This window comes from Halichoeres trimaculatus, unplaced genomic scaffold, assembly GCF_033239565.1.
Source record: "Halichoeres trimaculatus isolate MK-OKI-2021-1 unplaced genomic scaffold, fHalTri1.1 fHalTri1_scaffold_5, whole genome shotgun sequence".
Lineage (NCBI taxonomy): Eukaryota > Metazoa > Chordata > Actinopteri > Labriformes > Labridae > Halichoeres > Halichoeres trimaculatus.
In genome coordinates, this window is record NW_027437183.1 from 1,741,455 (window position 1) to 1,763,764 (window position 22,310).

At 39.4% G+C, this 22,310-nt stretch overlaps 1 protein-coding gene across 2 annotated transcripts in view; it reads left to right on the top strand.

Moving 5' to 3' along the window:
* Window positions 1-21,258, top strand: part of prkg2 (protein kinase cGMP-dependent 2) — a 29,704-nt gene extending 8,446 nt beyond the window's left edge. For both annotated transcript variants that reach the window (XM_074671211.1, XM_074671212.1), the window contains exons 4-19: window positions 2,615-2,728; window positions 6,326-6,431; window positions 8,543-8,606; window positions 11,980-12,057; window positions 14,105-14,199; window positions 14,331-14,399; window positions 14,482-14,580; window positions 14,651-14,801; window positions 14,879-15,015; window positions 15,787-15,876; window positions 17,731-17,872; window positions 18,169-18,332; window positions 18,411-18,533; window positions 19,762-19,824; window positions 19,965-20,031; window positions 20,469-21,258. In XM_074671211.1, the coding sequence (XP_074527312.1) occupies window positions 2,615-2,728; window positions 6,326-6,431; window positions 8,543-8,606; window positions 11,980-12,057; window positions 14,105-14,199; window positions 14,331-14,399; window positions 14,482-14,580; window positions 14,651-14,801; window positions 14,879-15,015; window positions 15,787-15,876; window positions 17,731-17,872; window positions 18,169-18,332; window positions 18,411-18,533; window positions 19,762-19,824; window positions 19,965-20,031; window positions 20,469-20,564 (1,658 nt within the window). In that variant the 3' untranslated portion in view covers window positions 20,565-21,258. The remainder of the gene's footprint in view (window positions 1-2,614; window positions 2,729-6,325; window positions 6,432-8,542; window positions 8,607-11,979; window positions 12,058-14,104; window positions 14,200-14,330; window positions 14,400-14,481; window positions 14,581-14,650; window positions 14,802-14,878; window positions 15,016-15,786; window positions 15,877-17,730; window positions 17,873-18,168; window positions 18,333-18,410; window positions 18,534-19,761; window positions 19,825-19,964; window positions 20,032-20,468) is intronic.
* The last annotated feature ends 1,052 nt before the right edge of the window (window positions 21,259-22,310 follow it).

Consider the following 22,310-nt stretch of genomic DNA (forward strand, 5'->3'; position numbering starts at 1 on the left):
CATGTTGAGATGATACAAGAGGAAAGAAGAAAAGGTGATGAGATAAGATGCATAAAGACAAGATAAGTTAAGATAAAAGCAGGCAAAGGAATATGAGATAAGAAAAGGAGATACGTGACAGGATGAAAGCAGAAGAGCTGAGACAAGATAAGACCGGATGAGAAAAAATGAGACATTGTGTGGTTTGATGAGCAAAGAAGAAATTGGAGGGGAAACAAGATGAGATGATCTGAGATGGGACAACAAGATACGGTCTTAGAGACCAGATGAGATGAGACAAGACAAAACATTGAGATGAGATACACAAAAACAGGATGAGATGAGATGAAATGAGATGGGATGTAAGTGATAACATGAGATAAAATTCAAGAGAGCAAGAAAGAAGATGCTTAAAATAATTCAAGATACACAAGAGAAAAGATGAGATAAGACTAGAGTAGGGAATTAAATTGAGAGGAGAGGATATGAGATGAGATGAGAAAAGGAGAGATATAACACCTTATTAACTTTCTCTATGACTTGATGAAGCTGCAGCAGATTACATTTCCATCTTCAAACACTGAACTGCAACGTCAGAAACGCTAATTTCAAGGTAACCAAGCAACCGTGTTTCTCCGATGACCACAAGTGGCCTGAACAAAGAGCGGACGTCACCCAGAGTTAATTCTCTGACAAACTGTGTGTTTGTTCTGCTGGTGCAGAGATCTGACACCCTGCTGCTCCAACATGGAGTCCGTGTAATAAATAATCAGATAGGAGCTGAAATACTCGGTTTGTGTGTGACTGTAAAAGGAGCAAACATTAAACACAGGCCGAGGTGTGAAAAGAAAGAAGAGCGTGTGAAGAGTTTCACACCCAAACCGAGGCCAACACCACGTTTGTTTGATGATTAATGATTATTCATTTATTCATTTAATGAAGACTCTCCAAACAATCAGACGGACGTCAGGGCAGTGATTTTATCTCATTAATGAAGTCATTAATCTGAGTCAGGACCCGTGAAGGGACTGGATTCATCTCAGGGTCACGGACAGAACCAGATCCTGAAAATACAGCAAGAGTTTAAGTTTAAGAAGCAGGTTAAGACAGCTTTTCTGCTTTAGTTTCAGGAGTAAAGCAAATCAGCTGAGCTGGTTTTCTTAAGGCTGTTGGGATGGTATCAAAAGGAGCCATCAAACCCAAGGAGTCTGCAACCTTTATTTTATTAAGAGCCATTTTTCCTCAGCTCACCTGGATTTAAGTCATTCAGGAGCCACAAAATCTACTTAATCTTTACAATAAAGACAAAAATTAATGAAAATTATTTAAAGTAAAATTATTTTTATGCTAAAAAAATTTACATGTAATGTCTTCATTTCTTATTTAATTTTTATTGTTTATATTGTATCTCTATATTATTTTTTTTATTTAATAATAAATAACTGTATTAATATTTTTTCAAATAAAAGAAATTCATAAAATAAAATAAAACAAATTATAATTTAAAAATTTCTTGGATTTGTAAAATTTATGGAATTTCAATGAGTTGCAAAATTGAAAACATAAAATACGTTTTCTAAAATTAAAAAAAAATACATTTTTTAAAATTTGCACAATTTTCCTTTTTTGACATTTTTAGAATTCCCCAAAACTATGAAATAAATAAATAAATAAAATTTTAAAGAATTAGAAAAAAAATTAAAAAAAAATGTTTTTTAAAAATAGAATTTATAAAATGAAAAAAATAAATAAATCAGGAATCCAAAAGAAAAAAAAATTGAAATTTGCAAAGATTTAATTCATTTGCTTTTTTAAAAATAGAATTTATATAATCTGAAAAAATATTCAGGAATCCAAAAAAATGAAATTTGCAAAGATTTAATAAATTTGCATTTTTATCTAATTTTGAAAAAAATGGAAAAAATTTAAATTCAACAAATTTGCAAAAAAATTTAAAATTTAAAAGCTATATTTCAAGAAGTGATGCATATTTAGTTTAATAAAATGTTAACACATGATTTCATGTAGTGTTAATGCCTTTAATTTTTAATACCCTCTCCAAGAAAGATGAAAGTTCTTTACTTTAATAATATTTTTTTAAAGCTACAAGGAGCCACTGCAAATGAGTCAAAGAGCCCAATGAGGCTCCAGAGCCACAGGTTGAAGACCCTGATCAAGCCCTTTATCTTTTATTTGATGTCCCAAATGAAAACCTGGAAAGAGAGGCTTTCAAACTGTGAACTTACAGGAAATTAAACCAGCAGGTTTAATAAGAATTTATTTACTCTGCTGACAGGTAATAAAGATATGAAGCTCTGTGACCTCCTTCCATCCTCCCAGATATCTAAAAACATCCCAAACACATCTATAATTCATGTGTACCTCCATCTGTCAGGTTATTTCTGCCACAGATTCACCTGAGATTCAGTTTTTGCTGCGCTGAAGGTGGGTTTTTATCCAATCTTATAATCTTTGTAAACTTCTCTAACAGATTATTTTGTTTGTCTGTTTGTGATGTTTTATCCACACCTCGCTCTTTAAATGAAACAGGATCAAACATCTGCTGTGGCTTCATGCCTCTGTCCTAAATCTGAGTATGAAACACATATTGATCGTCCTTGTTTCATATTTACAGATGGGAAGCTGGACGTGTTTCAACACAACAAACTGCTCACGTCGATATCAGTGTGGACCACGTTTGGAGAGCTGGCCATCCTCTACAACTGCACGCGGACGGCGTCAGTCAAAGGTGAAGATTTTATCTTCTCACAGCAGAAACTCAGAGGGGTGGTGTTTATGAGTTAGTCCATCAGTGAGTCTGGATGTTTGATGAGTGACATGCTGACGTCTTCAGGAAGCAGATCTGTGACTGAGCTGCAGACATGATCAGATATCTGTGTCCGGTGTCTCTCAGACTCTCCATCCATGACTCTTCTGCTGAGTCTGTCTCTCTAACTCAATCAGCAGCACAGAGCCGTGCACGCTGCAGGGTGTGCTGAAGATCTGATCCAGTCGCAGAGACAAAAGAGATTACAGGGCTCTGGAGTTTCCTTTTTGATACAAAAAAAGCTCATTTTACAGCTGTTCCTAAAATGTTAAGAAAAAAGCCAAGAAGTAGTTTGGTAAAGAACTAGAGAAGTTGCATTTCCTTGCAGCAAATGCGTTGACGTGCTGGAGCTGAAGAAGTGAAAACAGTAGTGGAAAAAGCTGAAAATGTGAAATAAAAAAGCCCAATTGTTGAACAAAGTATGAACTGAAAACTTGGGGTGTAAAAGGAGGGAAGAGGAAGGAACAAAAGGGTGAAGACAGAGTAAAGAAGGAGTAAAGCAAAAAAGGTGAGGTAAAAGTGAAGATGAAGTGAAGAAGAAAGGCAGAAGAAAATGTGAGAAGGAAGTAAAGGAAAAGTTGAGAGGAAGTGAAGAAAAAAAGGTGAGGAAAAAAAAGTAAAGACAATGGGTGCGTCTCAATGTGTTAACTTCGTGCTTCCTCCGTCCTATCTCCTCCACGACATCGGAAGTAGTTTCCCAGTCGCCATTTTGAAGACTGTCCCAAAGTGATAATTGCGCTCAGAGGAGAGAGGAGAGAGGAGAGAGGAGACTGATCGGAGGAGCTATGATCGACGAAACACGAGAGCCGCCTTTGCTGAAGTCTTTTCACTGACAGACACGCCCCCATATGGAATATCACTCTCTGATTGGACGCTGCAGCGGCTCAGACTTCACATGAAACTTCACAAACACACAACGGAGTTTAATGAGAGAAAAGACGAGCTGAGGACAGGCACTGAGGATCGTTCAGAAACTGATCATAAATCTGGTAATAAAATGTTCGCTGTGAGTTTAAAGCACAAAACACTGAACACAACCAGTATTTTACCGGAAAAGTGATCCGTGAGCTTCTAAACAGCACACAGAATAAACACAGAGCAGGTTTTCTTCATGGTAACGTGTGTGTTTAACTGGTTAAAGGAACAGACAAATCTCTGTTTCTGTTTCTGTTTGATCAGAGTGATTACAGCGCACATGCCCAGACGCACAAACAGCTGTTAGAGCTGACTGACAAATGATCCAGAGGTGATCAGCTGATGCTGTCATCACTGAAACAAATCGCTTCATGTGACACTCCAGAGGAGAGGATGTCCCAATGCTGTAAAAACACATCTCCTCCATCCTCTCTCCTCTCTTCATTGGGAGGGACTAAGACGCGAGTGAACGACACAAGTGGAGGAAGGAACTTTGGAGCTTTGAGACACACCCTTTGCTGTAACCTGACACCTCTCTGACTCTTAACTGTAACCTGACACCTCTCTGACTCTTTACTGTAACCTGACATCTCTCTGACTCTTTGCTGTAACCTGACACCTCTCTGACTCTTGATTGAAACATGACACCTCTCTGACTCTTTGCTGTAACCTGACACCTCTCTGACTCTTTACTGTAACCTGACACCTCTCTGACTCATTGCTGTAACCTGACACCTCTCTGACTCTTTACTGTAACCTGACACCTCTCTGACTCTTTACTGTAACCTGACACCTCTCTGACTCTTTACTGTAACCTGACACCTCTCTGACTCTTTGCTGTAACCTGACACCTCTCTGTCTCTTGACTGTAACCTGACACCTCTCTGACTCTTTACTGTAACCTGACACCTCTCTGACTCTTTACTGTAACCTGACACCTCTCTGACTCATTGCTGTAACCTGACACCTCTCTGACTCTTTACTGTAACCTGACACCTCTCTGACTCTTTACTGTAACCTGACACCTCTCTGACTCTTAACTGTAACCTGACACCTCTCTGACTCTTTACTGTAACCTGACACCTCTCTGACTCTTTGCTGTAACCTGACACCTCTCTGATTCATTGCTGTAACCTGACACCTCTCTGACACCTCTCTGACTCTTTGCTGTAACCTGACACCTCTCTGACTCTTTACTGTAACCTGACTCCTCTCTGACTCTTTACTGTAACCTGACACCTCTCTGACTCTTTACTGTAACCTGACACCTCTCTGACTCTTTGCTGTAACCTGACACCTCTCTGACTCTTTGCTGTAACCTGACACCTCTTTGACTCTTTGCTGTAACCTGACACCTCTCTGACTCTTTGATGTAACCTGACACCTCTCTGACTCATTGCTGTAACCTGACACCTCTCTGACACCTCTCTGACTCTTTGCTGTAACCTGACACCTCTCTGACTCTTTACTGTAACCTGACACCTCTCTGACACCTCTCTGACTCTTTGCTGTAACCTGACACCTCTCTGACTCTTTGCTGTAACCTGACACCTCTCTGACTCTTTGATGTAACCTGACACCACTCTGACTCATTACTGTAACCTGACACCTCTCTGACTCATTGCTGTAACCTGACACCTCTCTGACTCTTTGCTGTAACCTAACCCTTTTGTGAATCTGATTGAAAGCCTATCGATCCCCTGATATCAGAGTGTCAGATTCACAGAGGTCATTATTTGTAGGTGGACCAGCTGCAGCATGAATGTGTTGACAAAGGCTTTCCTTGACGACATCAGCTCTGCCTTCTGATTGGCTCAGAGCTCCTTGGTATTCCACGGTGCATACATGTTCTCTGAGAGCGCTCTTTGTCCTGTTTGTATATTTAAACAAGTGATTGACAACCGAGGGACACAGAGCTGAAAGTTCAGGGTGAACCTGAACATCAGAACAGACGGAGCAGACGCAAACTCGATCTCTGCTGCTTCACGTCAAACTTTCACCTCCCCACAAACAGAAGCTCCTCTCAGAGTTTAAAGATTTAAAGTGACTCACTGCCAAGATAGAGGGCAGATAACAGCCGTATTCTCACCTTTGTCCATCGGACTTCCTTCAGCTGATGGAGAGCTTTAATTAAACCTGGAGATAGAGGAGAGATAAGAGAAGGGGCAGAGAGAACAGGGTGGAAATATCAAAAACAGCTGTGGCTCCTCAAGTGTTTACAGGTCAGGGTTACAGGTTAAAGAGGGGGTAGACTGCTTTCCCATATTTTACTTTCTAAATATTTAAACATACTAAATGTGCTGATTTCAAACCTTTACATTTTTGTATGTTGTAGAAATCCCTAAAAACACTCTTTTCTAAAAACAAGTATCTCAAACGTGGGCCTCAAACACCAAGGTCTGCCCATTAGTGTTTCAGACAGAGGCTGAAATAAAAGTTTTTTAAAACACCAGAGAGAGAAATATAGGGATTTTGATGAGCTGTAAATCATGTAAAGATAATACGGGGGCACTAGAAGGACAGAATAAAGACAAAAACTTACAATAGCCCCTCTTTAAAGTCCAGGAGCTGACCATATCTGATGTTTGCTGTGCTTTTTTTCAGCGGTGAATAAGGTGAAGACATGGGCTCTGGACCGGGAAGTGTTTCAGAACATCATGAGGAGGACGGCCGAGACTCGACATGAACAGTACAGGAACTTCCTCCGCAGGTGGGACAATGTGGGATACGTTACCACAACGCTTATTCCCCTCCAAACGATGTCTTAGTAATGGTTGTCTTTGTAGTTTTTATGTCTTTTGTCGTAAACAGGGTGCTGGGACACAGACACAATCAATGTTGGGTGTTTTTGTATGTGACTTGTCAACAACGAGCATTTTGATTGGTTGGATGTGTCGCAAGTGAAACTTTGGAAAAATCAACCTGGGTCAGAAAAAATAAAAGCCGCAATTTTACTTAGCGAAAGATTGTTGCTGGTGTGAAAGCTTGCATTTAAAAACAGAAGGTTTGAAAAATATTTGCGCAAAAAATAAGTGTCTGGTGTGCTAAAGTCAGCTACTGTCTCTTTAAGAGCCTTTAAAGCATTCAGGAACTTAGCATTCCGAAAGTTAAGATTCCAGAATTTTTCCGCCAAAGATCAAAGAACAGAGCAGGTTTCTGATTGTTTTTTTGTCAGTATATGATTCTCGCCAATCAGTGATGTCACAGATTGAGTAATTCTGGTGGGACTTCTGAAGCATATTCGCAAAAACTTAAAAAGAAAAAAAAATAGAACAAATCTGTCTTTAGATAATTTGAAATAAGACATTTTTCTGGACTGGAAAAATGGTGCAAAAACACTTGATAAGAACAGTTTTTTGCAGTGCAAGCAGCATCCTCCAATTTTCTTTAGGGATGCACCGAAGAGAAAATTTGTGACTGAAGCCGAATAAAATATATATATGTTTAGCAGAATACCGAATACCAAATGCCGAATCAGATAATAAGTTTAACGGGACTTCTAAAAAAGTCACCACACATTACAAGCCTCAATCAGTACGTGAAATCACGCATATGAAGTAAAAACTAGACAGAGAGAGCTTCATTCATCCCAAAGTACATCCCATCTAACGTTACCTTATTCACATGAAGTTGCTCCTTCAGCCCCAGAATCAAGCAGAAACCTCAGTGGAGGTTTTATAACCCGTGAGGATCTTCTTTTTTGGCATTTTTAGTAGACTTTGGCTCTGTTATCTCTGTGTGCTCCTGCCATGCATCTGCTCCGCACTCTTGTGTGTATTCGCAGGCTTCCTTAATTCCCTGAGTGAAGTTACCATAAAAACCACATATCGACTGAAACAGCGCAGTCTCAGCTTTCACAAAACCTGGGGTGGGTTAATTGCGCCAATGCGTCACACGCTAATATTTGGCCTTGCTCTAAACTCACTTCAACAATGGCCAAATGTGGCTTTTTTTTGCAATATTCGGCCGAATATATTCGGCTATCGGTGCATCCCTAATTTTCTTACAGCTGCAGTTCCATAGGTATCCACTAGAGGCTGGCTTCAGAGTCCCCAGAGCCACATACATGCCAATTCAAAGAGCTGATCTCTTGCATAATTAAATTTGCTAGCCAAAATTGTTTTTTTTTTGTTTTGTTTTGTTTTTTTTCTCCTTTTTTTTTTCCTTTTGCTAGCCAAAATTGACTTACAAAAATCAAAAAAAGTAATCAGAAATTTCTCAAGATGAGTGAAATTTGTGATCTTATACATTAAGCATATCTGCTTTTTTTTCATGTTCGGTGCATGTTCTTAACTCTTAGAGGCCACTAAAACAAAAAGGCACAACATACAACTTTTTAACTTTCTGCACAAGCCAGAAAGTTTTTCATCATAACGTGTGTCGCTTCACTTCAAACACATCTCCATGCATGATGGAGAAAAAACTGATCAAGTTCCCAAAACACTTGCTGTGAATCACCCTGCACTGGTTACCCGGTTACCCATTAATAAACATGTTCTTATATTCTTTCCCCCTGAGGAATTTTATGTTTTTTGTTTTGTACACAATGAATTCAATCATACTTAAAGTGGCACTGCCCCCTGCTGGTCATTAGACAGAATGCTGTCTTCAAACACTCCTACATTGGCAGACTTGGCAGCAAAGCTCCCTGGGAACAGCTCTGATTGTGATTTAGATGGTGTTATTCTTGTTTAAAATGTACTGCTTGATAAATTAGGAGCAGAAACATGATCTTCATGAAACTCTCCTGGCTACACGTGTTTTAGCTTATATAGTGATGTATAAAAAATAACCCTCTGCATCTGTGTTTGGTCTCCTCAGTGTTTCTCTGCTGGCCAATCTACCAGAGGACAAACTCAGCAAAATCGTGGACTGCCTGGAGGTGGTAAGTTATTCTGTCAGTCCGTCTACATTTCTACAGGGGGGATAATCTGACTTCTCATTGTATTGCTCAACCCTCCCGACGCGGCAGATAGCTGCTGTCAAAATATCATTACCATTTGGCCGTATAGCGTTACGGCACGTCAGCGTTTTCTGTCCACCTCCAGTCAGCAAGAACTCCCAAATTACGGCGTTGATGAACAGAGGCGATATTATTCCTGTCATCGCCGGCCGCTGTATATTGTTACCATAATTATTTGACCAAGGCCCCAGAAAGTGTTTATTCAAACGGGGGACGAGTGATTTCTTAAAGATGTGCGAGTGACAGGCGTGTGGAGTGTGTGGAAGTGAGAGTGTGTGTGCTCCTCGTTTCATCAGCGCAGGAGGAAACGGAGCTCGTCAGAAACAGCTTTTCTCAGCATCTTGAAGGCTTCAAGGTCGTTCCTCCGCTGCCGTCCGACTGTGCGTCCGTCCTGCTGGAGAATTTCCTTATTCAGTCCTTTTCTGACGGAGCGGGTTCTGCTGGGGGCGAGGGGGAAACCTGATAGTGGAGCAGATGTTGGTCAAGAATCCGCCTGAAATACTGAAGCTTCTCGTCAAACGGAGGGGGACTGGAATTTGGTGTGTTGTGGTGTGTGTTTGTGTGTGTGTGTGCAGAGTGTGTGAGGAGGTTTGGGACTCCTTGTTTTCAGGATTCCCTGTCAGTCTGATTCTCTGATTTAACTCTAAACTTGACACTCAGTGCTTTAAATCCAACTCCTCATTCCTGATGCGTCCAGTGTGAAATCTTTCCTGTTTTAACACAAACTCCTGATCTCACTCAGAGAGGTCGAAGTGAAGCCAACAAGGTTCAAGACATTGTCCCATTGGGTTTTGAACACAAACCTTATAAATCAGAAAAAAGTAGATTTTTAACTTTAAAAAAAACAAAATGTTGGGTGACTTTTGGTAAAACCTAATAATCAAAAGCCTTAAGAGGGGGTAATTTACTTTTTAGTCTTTATTCTGTCCCTCTGGAGCCTCTGTAGTGTCTTTGTATGATTTACAGCCCATAAAAATCTCTATTTTTCTCTCTCTAGTGTTGTAAGTTTTTTAGAAAACCCTTGTTTCAGCTTTTGTCTGAAACACTTTCTTATGGCTACTGTCTCTTTAAGGCTCCCTGCTCCATAAACCCCTTCACTCTGATTGGCCAGGCTGTCAGGCGGCATGTGAGGGGTGGAGCTATGAGGTAGACCCCGATGCCTAAAGCCCAGCCCCTCCAACAGCTCATGAAGATCTTGTGCGTTTTGCTCATTTTACAGATCGATTCAGGAAATTATTTTTTGCTTTTTCCCCTCAGATATCTCTCCTCTTGATATCCAGAATGACTAAAAATAACATCTGTCAAAAAATGTATTTTTTTTTTATTTTTGTAAATTGCGAATCTTTTTATTTATTTTGCAAAACGTTTGCAAATTCATTTTTTAAATTTTGTAACTTATTGAAATTTGATACATTTTGAAAATGTATGATATTTAGGACATTTCAAATTTTTCATTAAAAAAAATTTGAAAAATTTGAAAATTTTGTAAATTTAAATTTTTTTTCTTGTTTTTCTTTTTTCTAATTATTCAAATTCCATTTTTTTTATTTAGAACATTTTACAATTAAATTGATTTAATTATTTATTTATTAGTTTTGCAAATTAATGAAATTTTGAAATCCAAAAAATTTGAAATTTTTGTAAAATTTTGCAAAATTTTGAAATTGCGTTTCTTTTTTTTTTCCAACTTCTTGAAATTCCAGAATTTAGAAAATCTATGAAATTTATGACATTAGAAATTTTTCATTAAAAAAAAAATAATTGAAAATTTTTGTAAATTGCGATTTTTTTTAATTTTTTTCTTTTCTTCTAATTATTTAAATTCCATTTTTTATTTAGAACATTTTACATTTACATGTGTTTATTTATTTAGTAGTTTTGCAAATTTATGAAATTTTGAAATCCCAAGAATTTGACATTTTTGTAAAATTTTGCAAATTTTTGAAATTGCATTTTTTTTAAATTTTGCAACTTTTTGAAATTCCAGAATTTAGAAAATCTATGAAATGTATGACATTACAAATTTTTCATTTTTAAAAGAAAATATTCTGTTGATATGAATATTTTTTTATTAAAATAAAAAACTCAGACATTACAAACATGAAAAACTTCAAGCTTGGATGATTATTCACTAGATTTTTATTATTTATGGAATTTAATACACTTTTCTGTCTTTATTATAAATTATTATCATTAGAGCTTAAGCTTGTCAATGAATGAATTTAGTACATTTTAGGTTTATACTTTGCAAACAAATAGAATATGAAGCAAAGTGTTATAAACTGCAGTTCCTGGAGTGTCCACTAGAGGCTGTCTGTAGAAACAGCAGAAACCACACACACACACCCATTCCAATAGTTCATCTTCAGAGCAGATATAAACATTTTTACAGCCTGGTTCAAAACCTGATTTTAGACTTAATGGCTCATTTCGCCTCCTGCTGGCTTTCAATGCTTATGACAGATGCTAGTGTCTATATACAGGTGGACAGGAACTTAAAGAAAACACTCTTTAAATGACGTCTTAACTCTTGGGGTGAATCCAGATTACACTCACATGTGACTGCAAGAGTTTGTTTGGTTGAAGTTTACGAGCTCATAAAGCTGAACGACACTTTAAAGTGTCCTCAGATTAAACACTCAGGTTCCCTTCACTCTTCCCCTCAGAGCTCTGAGGTGAGGAAGAGGATGAAGGTGATCAGGATGATTCTGGGACAGAATCCCCTCAGCTGACACGACGGCTGTAATCTGTTCAACTAAAAACAAGCAAATGAGGTGTAAACATCCTCCGCTGTTTACCGTACGAGCTCTCAACACGAGTGGCGTTTTCCTCGAGCGTCCGAGTCTGTTTACGTCCCGTTTACGCTTCAGGAGAGGCGAGTTTAACACCTGTCAGTATCAGAGAGAGGTTGGTTTATAAAAACTGTCTACATGATACAGAGACTGAGGCAAACAGTTACCTTTTTTAGGTGAGGAGGAGGAATTTTTACACCCTGACAAACATCCTCTTCTTTCTTATCAGCATCATCCACCTGTCCTGAGTCACTTGAGACACATTAAAAACTACTATTACCTCATGTCTCATCGACCCCTGGAGCCCCTCCCTCCATCCTTTCATCAGCTGGTTGATCCTCCGACTGACGGGGGTCATCGATGTCTGAACAGCAGCTCTGAGCCGCAGGGGGGCAGCTACCAGGAATCACAGCAGCATCAGGCGCAGCAGGCGCAGCAGGCGGGTCGATGCTGGGATCAATGAGACGCTTCACATCTGACCATCTCTCCCTCTGTCCCTGCAGGAGTACTACGACAGAGGGGAGTACATCATCCGGGAGGGAGAGGAGGGCAGCACCTTCTACATCATCGCTCAGGGGAAGGTAACCTGACTGTAACACCTGTATGAAGCAACACACACTCACAGATTTTAGCATCTTTCCTGCTGGTGATTCAGAAGAGCAGAGACACATGTTGTTACTGAGGAGGAGGAGGAGCGGCTAATACAGGAAACTGTCCTCACCCCCTCCTCTAAACTCTGAGAGCGGCTGCCACCAGGAAAAACATGGGAAGTGAAGGTCAGAGGTCAAACGAGGCACTTACCTTAAAAACAGCACGGCGGTACGGTTGTGATGTCATCAGGCGGGGGTGGTTGTTTGACCTCGACCGGGTGGGCCGCTGGTTTTTAAAGCCTGAGAGATTAGGAGGAAGTTTCACAACATCCCGAGCTAAACACGAGCCATGTGTCTGACTCCATCACTCAGTCACTCAAACCCGTCATGTTTTCACCGCTCAGACTCCACGTGCAGACAAATTACGGCTAGTTAGTGCTAATGCTAACATTGTTGATTCAAAAAGCTAAAGTTAAAAAGAAAATCATTTACTGACTTTCACAACTTTTCCGTGTCCGTTGGAAAAAATGGCCCCATGTAACATCCGATGTGTTGTGACTTTTGCATTGGTGTTTTTCTCTAACATTCATGTTGTAGCTATTGTTTTTTTTTTTGTTTGCACTCTTGTTTTTGCTCTGGTATTCATGTGGCTTTTGTATTTGTGTTATGGCTTGTGCGTTTGTTCTGTGGGTTTTGCATTCATGTTGTGGCTTTTGCATTGGTATTTTTTCTCTTGCATTGGTGTTGTAGCTTTTGCATGTGTTGAAATTTGCATTTTATTATAGCTTTGTATTTTGCAGTTGTGTTGTTGCTTTTGGATCCATGTTATAGTTTTTTCAAGTTTTTTCAACTTTTACATTTGTGTTGTTATTTTTGGATATGTGATTGTGTTATAGGTTTTGCATTCATGTTGCAGCTTTTGCATTTGTGTTTTTGCTCTTGCATTCATTTTATGTTGTAGCTTTTGTATTAGTTCTGTTATTGTTTGCATTTCTGTTGTGGCTTTTGCACTAGAGTTGTAGGTTTTGCATTCACGTTGTAGCTTTTGCATTAGTGTTGTAGCTTTTGCATTTGTATTAGGGCTTTTGCAGTTGTTATTTTCTTGATTTTTTGTTGTATCCTTTGCATTGTTGTTGTGTTTTTTTTCAATTTTTTGTAGCTTTTGCAGTCTTGTTGTGTCTTTTTCAATTTGGTTCAAGCTTTTGCATTTCTGTTTTTGCTTTTGCAGTTTTTGGACTTATGCATTTGTATAGTAGGTTTTGCATTTCTGTTGCAGCTTTTGCATTTGTGTTTTTGCTCTTGCATTCATTTCATTTTGTAGCTCTTGTATTTTTGTTGTTTTTTTTGCATTTCTCTTGTGGCTTTTGCATTCATGTTGTTGCTTTGGCATTTATGTTGCAGCTTTTGCATTTATACTAGGGCTTGGGCATTCAAATTTGTGCTTTTGCAATTGTTATTTTCTTGATTTCCTGTTGCAGCTTTTTCATTCTTGTTGTGGCTTTTTCAATTTTGTTGTAGCTTTTGCATTTGTGTTGTTATTTTTGCATTTGTGTTGTTTTGCATCCCTGTTTTAGCTTTTGCATTTGTGTTTTTGCTCTTGCATTTATTTTACGTTGTAGCTTTTGTATCTGTGTTGTAATTTTTTGCATTTTGTTGTGGGTTTTGCATTCATGTTGTAGCTTTTGCATACTTGTTGTGCCTTTTTCAATTTTTTCTTTGACATTCATATTGAAACTTTTTCAATTTTGTTGTAGCTTTTGCGTTCTTGTTGTGGCTTCTTTATTTCTGTTCAATATTTCGCATTTGTGTTTTTGCTCTTGCGTTCAGTTCATGTTGTAGCTTTTGTATTTGTGTTGCTTTTGTATTTTTGTTGCAGTTATTGCATTTAAAAACACAAATATCGCTTTTGCAAACCACCTGACACTTTCAGGCCACTGTAGGGAATATTCAGAGCGACAGACGTGAAGGAACAAAGCGCTCTCTGAAGATCTGTCTGTCTGTCTGTGTTTCTGTGTTGTCTGTGTGTGTGGTTTTACAGGTGAAGGTGACGCAGAGCACAGAGGACCACAAGCTGCCTCAGATCATCAACACGCTGCACAAAGGAGACTACTTTGGAGAAAAGGCGCTCATCAGGTAAAAAGTGAATCTCAGACCGCTCCACCTTCTTCGTGGTGGATTTATTATTATCGTCTGAAAAGTTCAGCTGCAGATCCTCCTCATCCTGACGTCATTGTGCCTGTCGTTGATCTTTCTGCCTCTTTCAGTGACGACCTGAGGTCAGCGAACATCATCGCTGAGGAGAACGGCGTGGAGTGTCTGGTCATTGACAGAGAGTGAGTAAAACCACCACGTATGAAGCTTTAGACGGGGATCAGAGACCTCAGTGACGCCAGCGTGTGTGCGTTTTCTCTGCAGGACCTTCGATCAGACCGTGGGAACCTTCAACGAGCTGCAGAAATACCTGCAGGGCTACGTGGCCACGCTCGACCGAGACGACAAGAAGAGACACGCTCGGTGGGTTCAGCACTGAAAGCTACACCCCGTCTCTTTCAGCTCAGCTCTGACCTCAGCTCTGCTCTCACAGGAAGTCGGTGTCTCGCCACCAGAGCCAGCCGCTGCCTCCAGACGTCCTCCAGCTCAGGGAGATGGTCTCAGCGTTCCCAGCGTCACGCCCGTTCGACCAGCTGGAGGTCATCGCCACGCTGGGAGTCGGAGGATTTGGACGAGTCGAACTTGTGAGAAGCTGTTTTGTGTTTTTAACATCTGAGCGACACTGAAACTGTGACATCACTTCCTGTTTCATGTTCCGCAGGTGAAGGTGCAGGGGCAGGACATCACGTTCGCTCTGAAGGTGATCAAGAAGAAACACGTGGTGGACAACCGGCAGGAGGAGCACATCCACTCCGAGAGGAAGATCCTGTCTGAGGCCAGCTCGCCCTTCATCGTCAAGTCAGTCCTCTTCATCACCTCCTCCTCCTCCTCCTCCTCCTCCTTTAAGCTCCTCTCCTGCAGGATGAAGCCAGGTCTTCATTCTGAGGACGCCGTCAGGCTCTTATTGCTTTGTGATGAGATCACAGCGGAGGTCTGGAGCAGATTAGGTCGTCTCAGTGGGTCAGAGGCTGAAATATTCACACGTCGGCAGCTTCGACATCCGGACTCCTTATGAATGAGAGGAGAGGATTATTCCTCCGCTCTGCGATCATCTTATTTCACCTTTTTAGAGGACAGAGCCATCTTCCTCTGTTTTCATCAGGATGTGTTTAGTGCATCTTCCCCACATCTTTCAAACATCGTCTCGTATTCCTGACGTCTGCAAAACACGACCACAGGGTTGATTACTGTCACATTACTGCTCAGATTATCACGCTAACATGTGAGCTAATGTCCTAACTCTACCACCACGCTGCGATGCCCCCTGCTGAGTCTGCATCCATTCATCCAGACCTCCTGCTGAGTGTTTACGATCTGTTTGCTTCATTATTTCTCTCCCTGCTGCTTTTAAACCCTCTTTAATGCTCTTTGATGAGCCTCAGTCAGGATGTTTGTCTGCTAACGTGAACGATTTAAGAGGAAGATCATTGAAAGTGACGCTTTATCAAACAGGAACAGATTAAACAAATTTATTTCCCTTAATCATTTAATCAGTAATGAATGAAATGATTTATTGGAGGTGTAATAAAGCAGGTAGAGGTGAGCTAACTGTCTGCTGTGTTCCTGCAGGTTGTACCGCACCTTCAGAGATAATAAGTACGTGTACATGCTGCTGGAGGTGTGTCTGGGAGGAGAGGTGTGGAGTCTGCTCAGAGACAGGTGAGACAGAACAGACAAACATGGACTGAGGATGTTTAAAAACATGCTTTCTTTGGTTTCAGGAGGTTTAGATGTCTAATCTGAAGGAATCTGACAAACAATAAGGATTTTTTTTAGTCTGATACATATCCTGATTCTTGGAGTCAGAAAAAAAATCTGTCCAAAATGATTTTAAAAATATCTTGTGAATAAAATTACTTATTTTTTGTCCTTTTACGCCCACAACAACAAAGAAACACCTCACAGGCACGTTTTACTGTCTTACAAACCTTTGCCCTTTAATATTTGTTCAACTTCACAACAGAGAGGAATTTCCAAGCACTTAAACAAGCTAAAATGCATTTACAAACAGTTTCTCTTACTAAAAAGCTGTATAAAGTGGCGTTATCGTGAGATTCTCACATTTCCGAGGGTCCCTGAATGTATCACAAAACGGCGGGAAAGAACGCTGGATTTGTGACACTGTTAACATCGCGTTTATTCACACACCCTCTTTGAAAATCTGCAGAAAATCAACCGTTAGCTCTAGCTTAATTCTGTAAAAAACAAATAATTCTACACTTTTTACTGCTTTAAAAAAGCCCCGAAAGATCGATATGTGTCCTGTATTTAAATCAAAAAAAATATTTTATATTTGCCTTCCATCTTCCTGGTGTCATGTTTCAGCTTGGGGCTGCTCTGCACCAATCAGCACCAGTTTGTGTGTTCAGAGCATGTAAAACTGAGAATACTTCACTTTTCTTTGATCCAAGACTTGAATGAAGTGCTTTTACATAGTTAGCCACAGTTTTCATTGTTTTAAAGTTTATATTAAGAAAACTTCAATTTTTTGACTTTATTGAAGAGTTTCTTGCATCCTGGAAATTTTGTTGCACTACATAAAGACATAATTGCGCTACATCAGCCTTTAGCCATGGTTGTCCTGAATCTATAGAGGTGCTGCTCTTCACTTTTCTTCTGTCTTCCTGTCTGAAAAACATCTGCCTGTGAGTATTTTGAAGTTTAGAGCTGTTAGTATTTTTTTTTTTCAGAGTTACTGTGATGTGTGTCTGTCATTAAAGCTAAAAACTCAGTTCTAAAACCGAGGTTCTATCAATGTATGCTAACCGCTAGCGTTTCAATGCAATTTCCGGTATACGTTAGCATCAAGCCATCGCCACATTTTTTCTACTGTTTTTGGTTCAATAGGAGTTGTGTAACATGTTGAATACACTGAATAGGAATTACTCTTGCAAGTGAGTGATGTACCTTTCTTTGTGTTTTCAGTTTTACACACAGGGAGTAACTGAAGCTAGGTTAGCACAACTTTAGCAAATCAATGTCAGAGAAGAGCATGACCTAGGTAATGAAGCATGCATAACTACACATAGCAAAGAGAGTTAATCCAAAACAGGGAAATGTTGAGTCATTGTTAATTTCACATCATTATAAAGTCACTTGTCAGCAAGACTTAACAGCATTTACTGGTTTATGAGAAATTTAAGATATCTGTTTTATTTAAAAGAAAAAACAAAAAAGCCTGGCTGAAAAATTGGTCAGGCCTACCTCAGACCAGTGTCCAGATACCAGGGGCTGCACATACCCCTCATCCTGTATTTACATTTCCAGAATTGCTGCGCATCGTCCGTTTATTTCCCTTCCTCCTCTCTGTCCTTCCTGTTTGATTAACACAAACATGTTTCAGCAGAAAACAAAAACAGATAATCAAACAGACCACACTGCCCTCATGTGTTAAGGAGGAGTACTGCAGAGTGACAAAGACTCAGAAGAAGAAGTTAAAACCACTCTAAGAAGGACAGATCAAGATGATAAAAAGGGAAAGTAGTCTGAGATTGTGTCTTTTTTTGTCTGTAGGGGGAATTTTGACGAGCAAACGGCTAAATTCTGTGTCGGCTGTGTGACCGAGGCTTTCGATTACCTCCATCGTAAAGGCGTCCTCTACAGAGACCTGAAGCCCGAGAACCTGATGCTGGATGCTGAGGGCTACATCAAACTGGTCAGTCTACAGATACTACAGGACTTAGCGCCCCCTAAATGTGAGCAAATGATCCACAAAGACAGCATCTAAAAGCTTGCTCCTGGATATCAGCTGTGAAATGTCTCTGATTGGATTTCTTAGGAGCTAGAAAGACTTTCTGATGGAGGTGTTTAAAAAAGCAGTGTCAGATATTTTCCTCAAAGCATGTAGCAGAAGGAAGCCTTTAGTGCCTTAGCCTTAAGTGTTAGTGAAAATTTTCAAGAGAGCTCCCTCGCTGACTTTTGGGAGTTCACAGATCAGGTTTGTCTTCCCAGGTCGACTTTGGTTTTGCCAAGAAGGTCCGATGTGGACAGAAGACGTGGACGTTCTGTGGCACGCCGGAGTACGTGGCTCCTGAGATCATCCTGAACAAAGGACACAACTTCAGCGTGGACTTCTGGGCGCTGGGCATCCTGGTGTTTGAGCTCCTCACCGGCAGGTTGGTGCTGGTCCTGCAGTCTGTCTGCAGAGAGGCTTTAAAGGATCGGACGTTAATCTGAAACCTCTTTCTCCACAGTCCTCCGTTCTCAGGCAGCGATCAGATGATGACGTACACGTTCATCCTGAAAGGCATCGAGAAGATGGACTTCCCCAAAAAGATCACCAAGAGACCCGAGGACCTGATACGCAAACTGTGCAGGTACAAGGACCCAGGGACACCTAGCAGATCCTCTGATCCAACTTTACTACTTTGGCTATGCCTCCAGATTTACCTGAACAGATTCTAACTCATGAAACGTTTCCCCAGAGATGTTTTAAGTAAAGTTGGACATAAAGGAACATTTTCAGGAAGTATGAACAAATGCATCGTCTCTGATGAACAAAGGGCAGACATTTCTGTAAAATGTGTGTAATGAGTCTGAACCACTGAATCAGCCTAAATGTGTGTTCACTTCAACCAATTTGTGACTAAACACTCTCTGAGGGTCCAAACCTCTTAGATTCATCCAGACCAGGGGTCTGTAACCTTTACTTTCATAGGAGCCATTTTACCTCAGGTGACCTGGGTTAAAGTCATTCAGGAGGCAAAAAATCTACTTAATCTTTACAAAAAAAGACTAAAAATCTATACATAGTAAAAATTTAGTTAACTATTATCTAAACTAGAGGTTTATTATGTTTTTAAAATTGTACATGTGGTGTCTTAGTTTTTATTGTAATAAAAATTTGAATACCCCCAAAAAAAATTTTAAATAAAAAACTTGTAATGTCAAAAATTTCAGAATTTTAAAAATTTATTGAATTTCAATGAGTTGCAAGATTTTTTTAAAAAAAAGGAAATATCATGTCATCATTTGTCAAAATTTTCTACTTTTGTTTGAAAGTCAAATAATTAGCAAAATTTAGCAAAAATCTAAAATTTTTGAAATTTCACATTTTATACATTTTCAATAATTATAATGATTATAATAATAACGTGAAAAAATGATTTCGAAAATTAGCAATAAAAAAAAAAGTTAAAATTCAAATTATTTCCAAAAAAATGTATTGAAATAATTTTAAAAAATTGCAGGAATTAAAAGGAAAATTGCAAAAAGTAAATAAAATTTGCAATTTTTTTTCTAAATTTGAAAAAATAAATCAAAAAATTTAAATTAAAAAAATGTGCAAAAATTTCAGAAAAATTTTAAAGCTTCATTGCAAGAGGTGATACATACTTAGTAATAAAATATGTAAGGGAAATAAAAAAAATCTATATTTAGGTAACTTTTTTTAAAGCTACAAGTAGCCACTGTAAAGGAGTCCAAGAGTCGCATGAGGCTCCAGAGCTGCAGGTTTTAGACCCTCGGTCCAGACATACAGTCATGATAAATATTGACATCAGTGTTTAAGAGTTTCATACCTTCTCTCTCTGATCCACCTTTCAGGAGAAACCCCTCAGAGCGACTTGGCAACCTGAAGAACGGGATAACAGATATCAAGAAGCACAGGTGAGGACTCGCTGCTCAGCATTTTGACCTTTTTTCTCTCTCATCTGTTGGATCCAGAAGCATCAAATTAAACAGACGGTGACAGTGTTCAGACATGAAGAGGACAGTCTCACAGAGTGTTTCTCTGATCCTGTCTGCAGGTGGTTTAACGGGTTTAACTGGGAGGGACTGAAGGCCAGGACTCTACCATCTCCACTGAAAAGAGAGGTAAGGACAGACGTAAACTAAATTCACTTTCACATCTGATCTGTGGCTCTGACAGACCAGGATCATACTTCCTGCAGAGCGTGTCTCTGATTTGCTTTATTCTCCAGACTTTCTCCTCCTTCAGATGTAGAAATGTTGGGTTGTTGGGTTCCTAAAAACACGTGGAAGGAAGTAAAAACAGATCACTTCTGCTTTGCACATGTTAATAAGAGCAGCAGACCCAGCAGTAAACCTCTGACTGTTGATTTTTAAGACCTCTGAAATACTTTAGAGAAAATGAGACGAGTTGACGGGGAAGTATCCCCTGACAGGCCAAACAAGCGTCACATTTATTCATCTTTAGAGTTTTTGTTTTGACTCTGGCGCTTTAGTTACAGTAAAACAGATTTATAATAAAGAGTAATCTGAAGGTAATCTCTGTCCTCTGTCCCACACAGCTCAAAGGACCCACAGACCACAGTTACTTCGACAGCTACCCTCCAGATGAGGACACTCCTCAGGATGAACTGTCAGGCTGGGACATGGACTTCTGAGACCTTACAAACTGCACCCCTTAAAAACCAAACCTGTGGAGCTGACTCACTGCTGGAGACGGACTCTGGTGGACACTGGAGGAGCTGCGCTTCCTGTCTCAGCTTGTGTGGAGGTATTTCAGCCTCCTCATGCCTTAGCTCTGATGAATCTGGATCCAGAAAGTCTTGGTGGGAGTAATCCGCGCTCTGTGCCACAGTGATATGTTTTTAAATTCCTGAATCAGTCCACGCCCTGACGATAATCCGCCACAGACACCTCTGACGGTTCCTCCTGGGCTCCAGATGTGGTTGGTTTTTGCGATGCAGCTGTGAAGTCTAGATATCCTCCAGCTGGGGCAGTTTGAGTTGAGACTCTGCAGAGGGACAGAAACTCAACCAAGCATCCGAACTCGATGCTCTGAGACATTAGTGCCAACAGCGTCCGTCCTGCAGTATCTACAACACTGGACACAGAAAGGTGAACACCTTTCATGTCTGTAAAAAGTGTGAATAGTAAAAGTGTAAAGCACAAGTTTAACAAACACATAATTTATGCAATCAATGCCACTTTTTTCATCTCACCCTTTAAACATGAGTGTGTGTATTCTGTAGATACGTGATATATAGATAAACACTGACGGGTGAATGTGTGTGCAGGATGTGACGACTTCAGGAAACAGCTGTTTGTAGATGTTTAAATAAAGTTTGTGTAAAAAGAGGAATTAAATGAATGATTGTATTTTTGTGTCGTATGAAACAGGAAGCTCTCAAATCTTCCATCTGTGCAAGATGCTTGTTTCTGATTGGCCCAAAAATTGTTGAACAATCTCGCTAACATATCAGCTTCTGTTAGCATCATATTTATGAGCAATCTGGCTAACATTATAGCTCCTTTTAGCATATCAACTTTTTGGATCGATTGGCATTGTATCGGTAAAGATTGTGGCTAAGACATTAGCTTCAGTTAGCAACACATTGGTTAACAATATTGCTAAGATTTAAGCTTCTTTTAGCATTTAAGTTGTAAACAAAGTAGCGAACACAAAAGCAACATTGGTGAACAATCTGAGTGTAATAGTAATACTCGTTTCTGTGAGCATAATATTATTTGACAATTTGACATGGCTGACAAAATATTTTTTGTTGCCAACATATTTGTGAACAATTTGGCTAAAATGTAAGCTTCTAATAGCATTATATGGGTAGATAATGTGGCTTACACATTAGCTTCATAGTTAGCAGCATATTAGTAAACAACGTGTATGAAATTTTGGCATCTGTTAGCATGAGAGTTGTTAACGTGGTTAACACATTAGCTTCAGTTAGAAACATGTTGATAAAGAACATGGCTAAAATTGTAGCTTCTGATAGCATTGTACTGGTTAACAACGGGCTAAACATTTTAGCTCTGTTACCATGATATTGGTAAACAATGTGGCTAAAATTTACACTTCTAACAGCATTATATTGGTAAACAGTGGGGCTTACACATTAGCTTCAGTTAGCAAAATATTGGTAAATGATAAGGCTACATTTTTTTGCTTTTGTTAGCATTATAGTGGTAAACAATGTAGCTAACACATTAGCTTCAGTTGGGAATATATTGGTAAATGATGTGGCTAAAATGTTTGATTTTTATTAAATAAAATTTATTTTATTTTCTAATACAAAATTTAGCTTTATATTGGTAAACACTGTAAATAACATGTTAGCTTTAATTAGAAATGTGTTGGTAATAAATATGGCTAAAATTTTATCTTTAGTTAG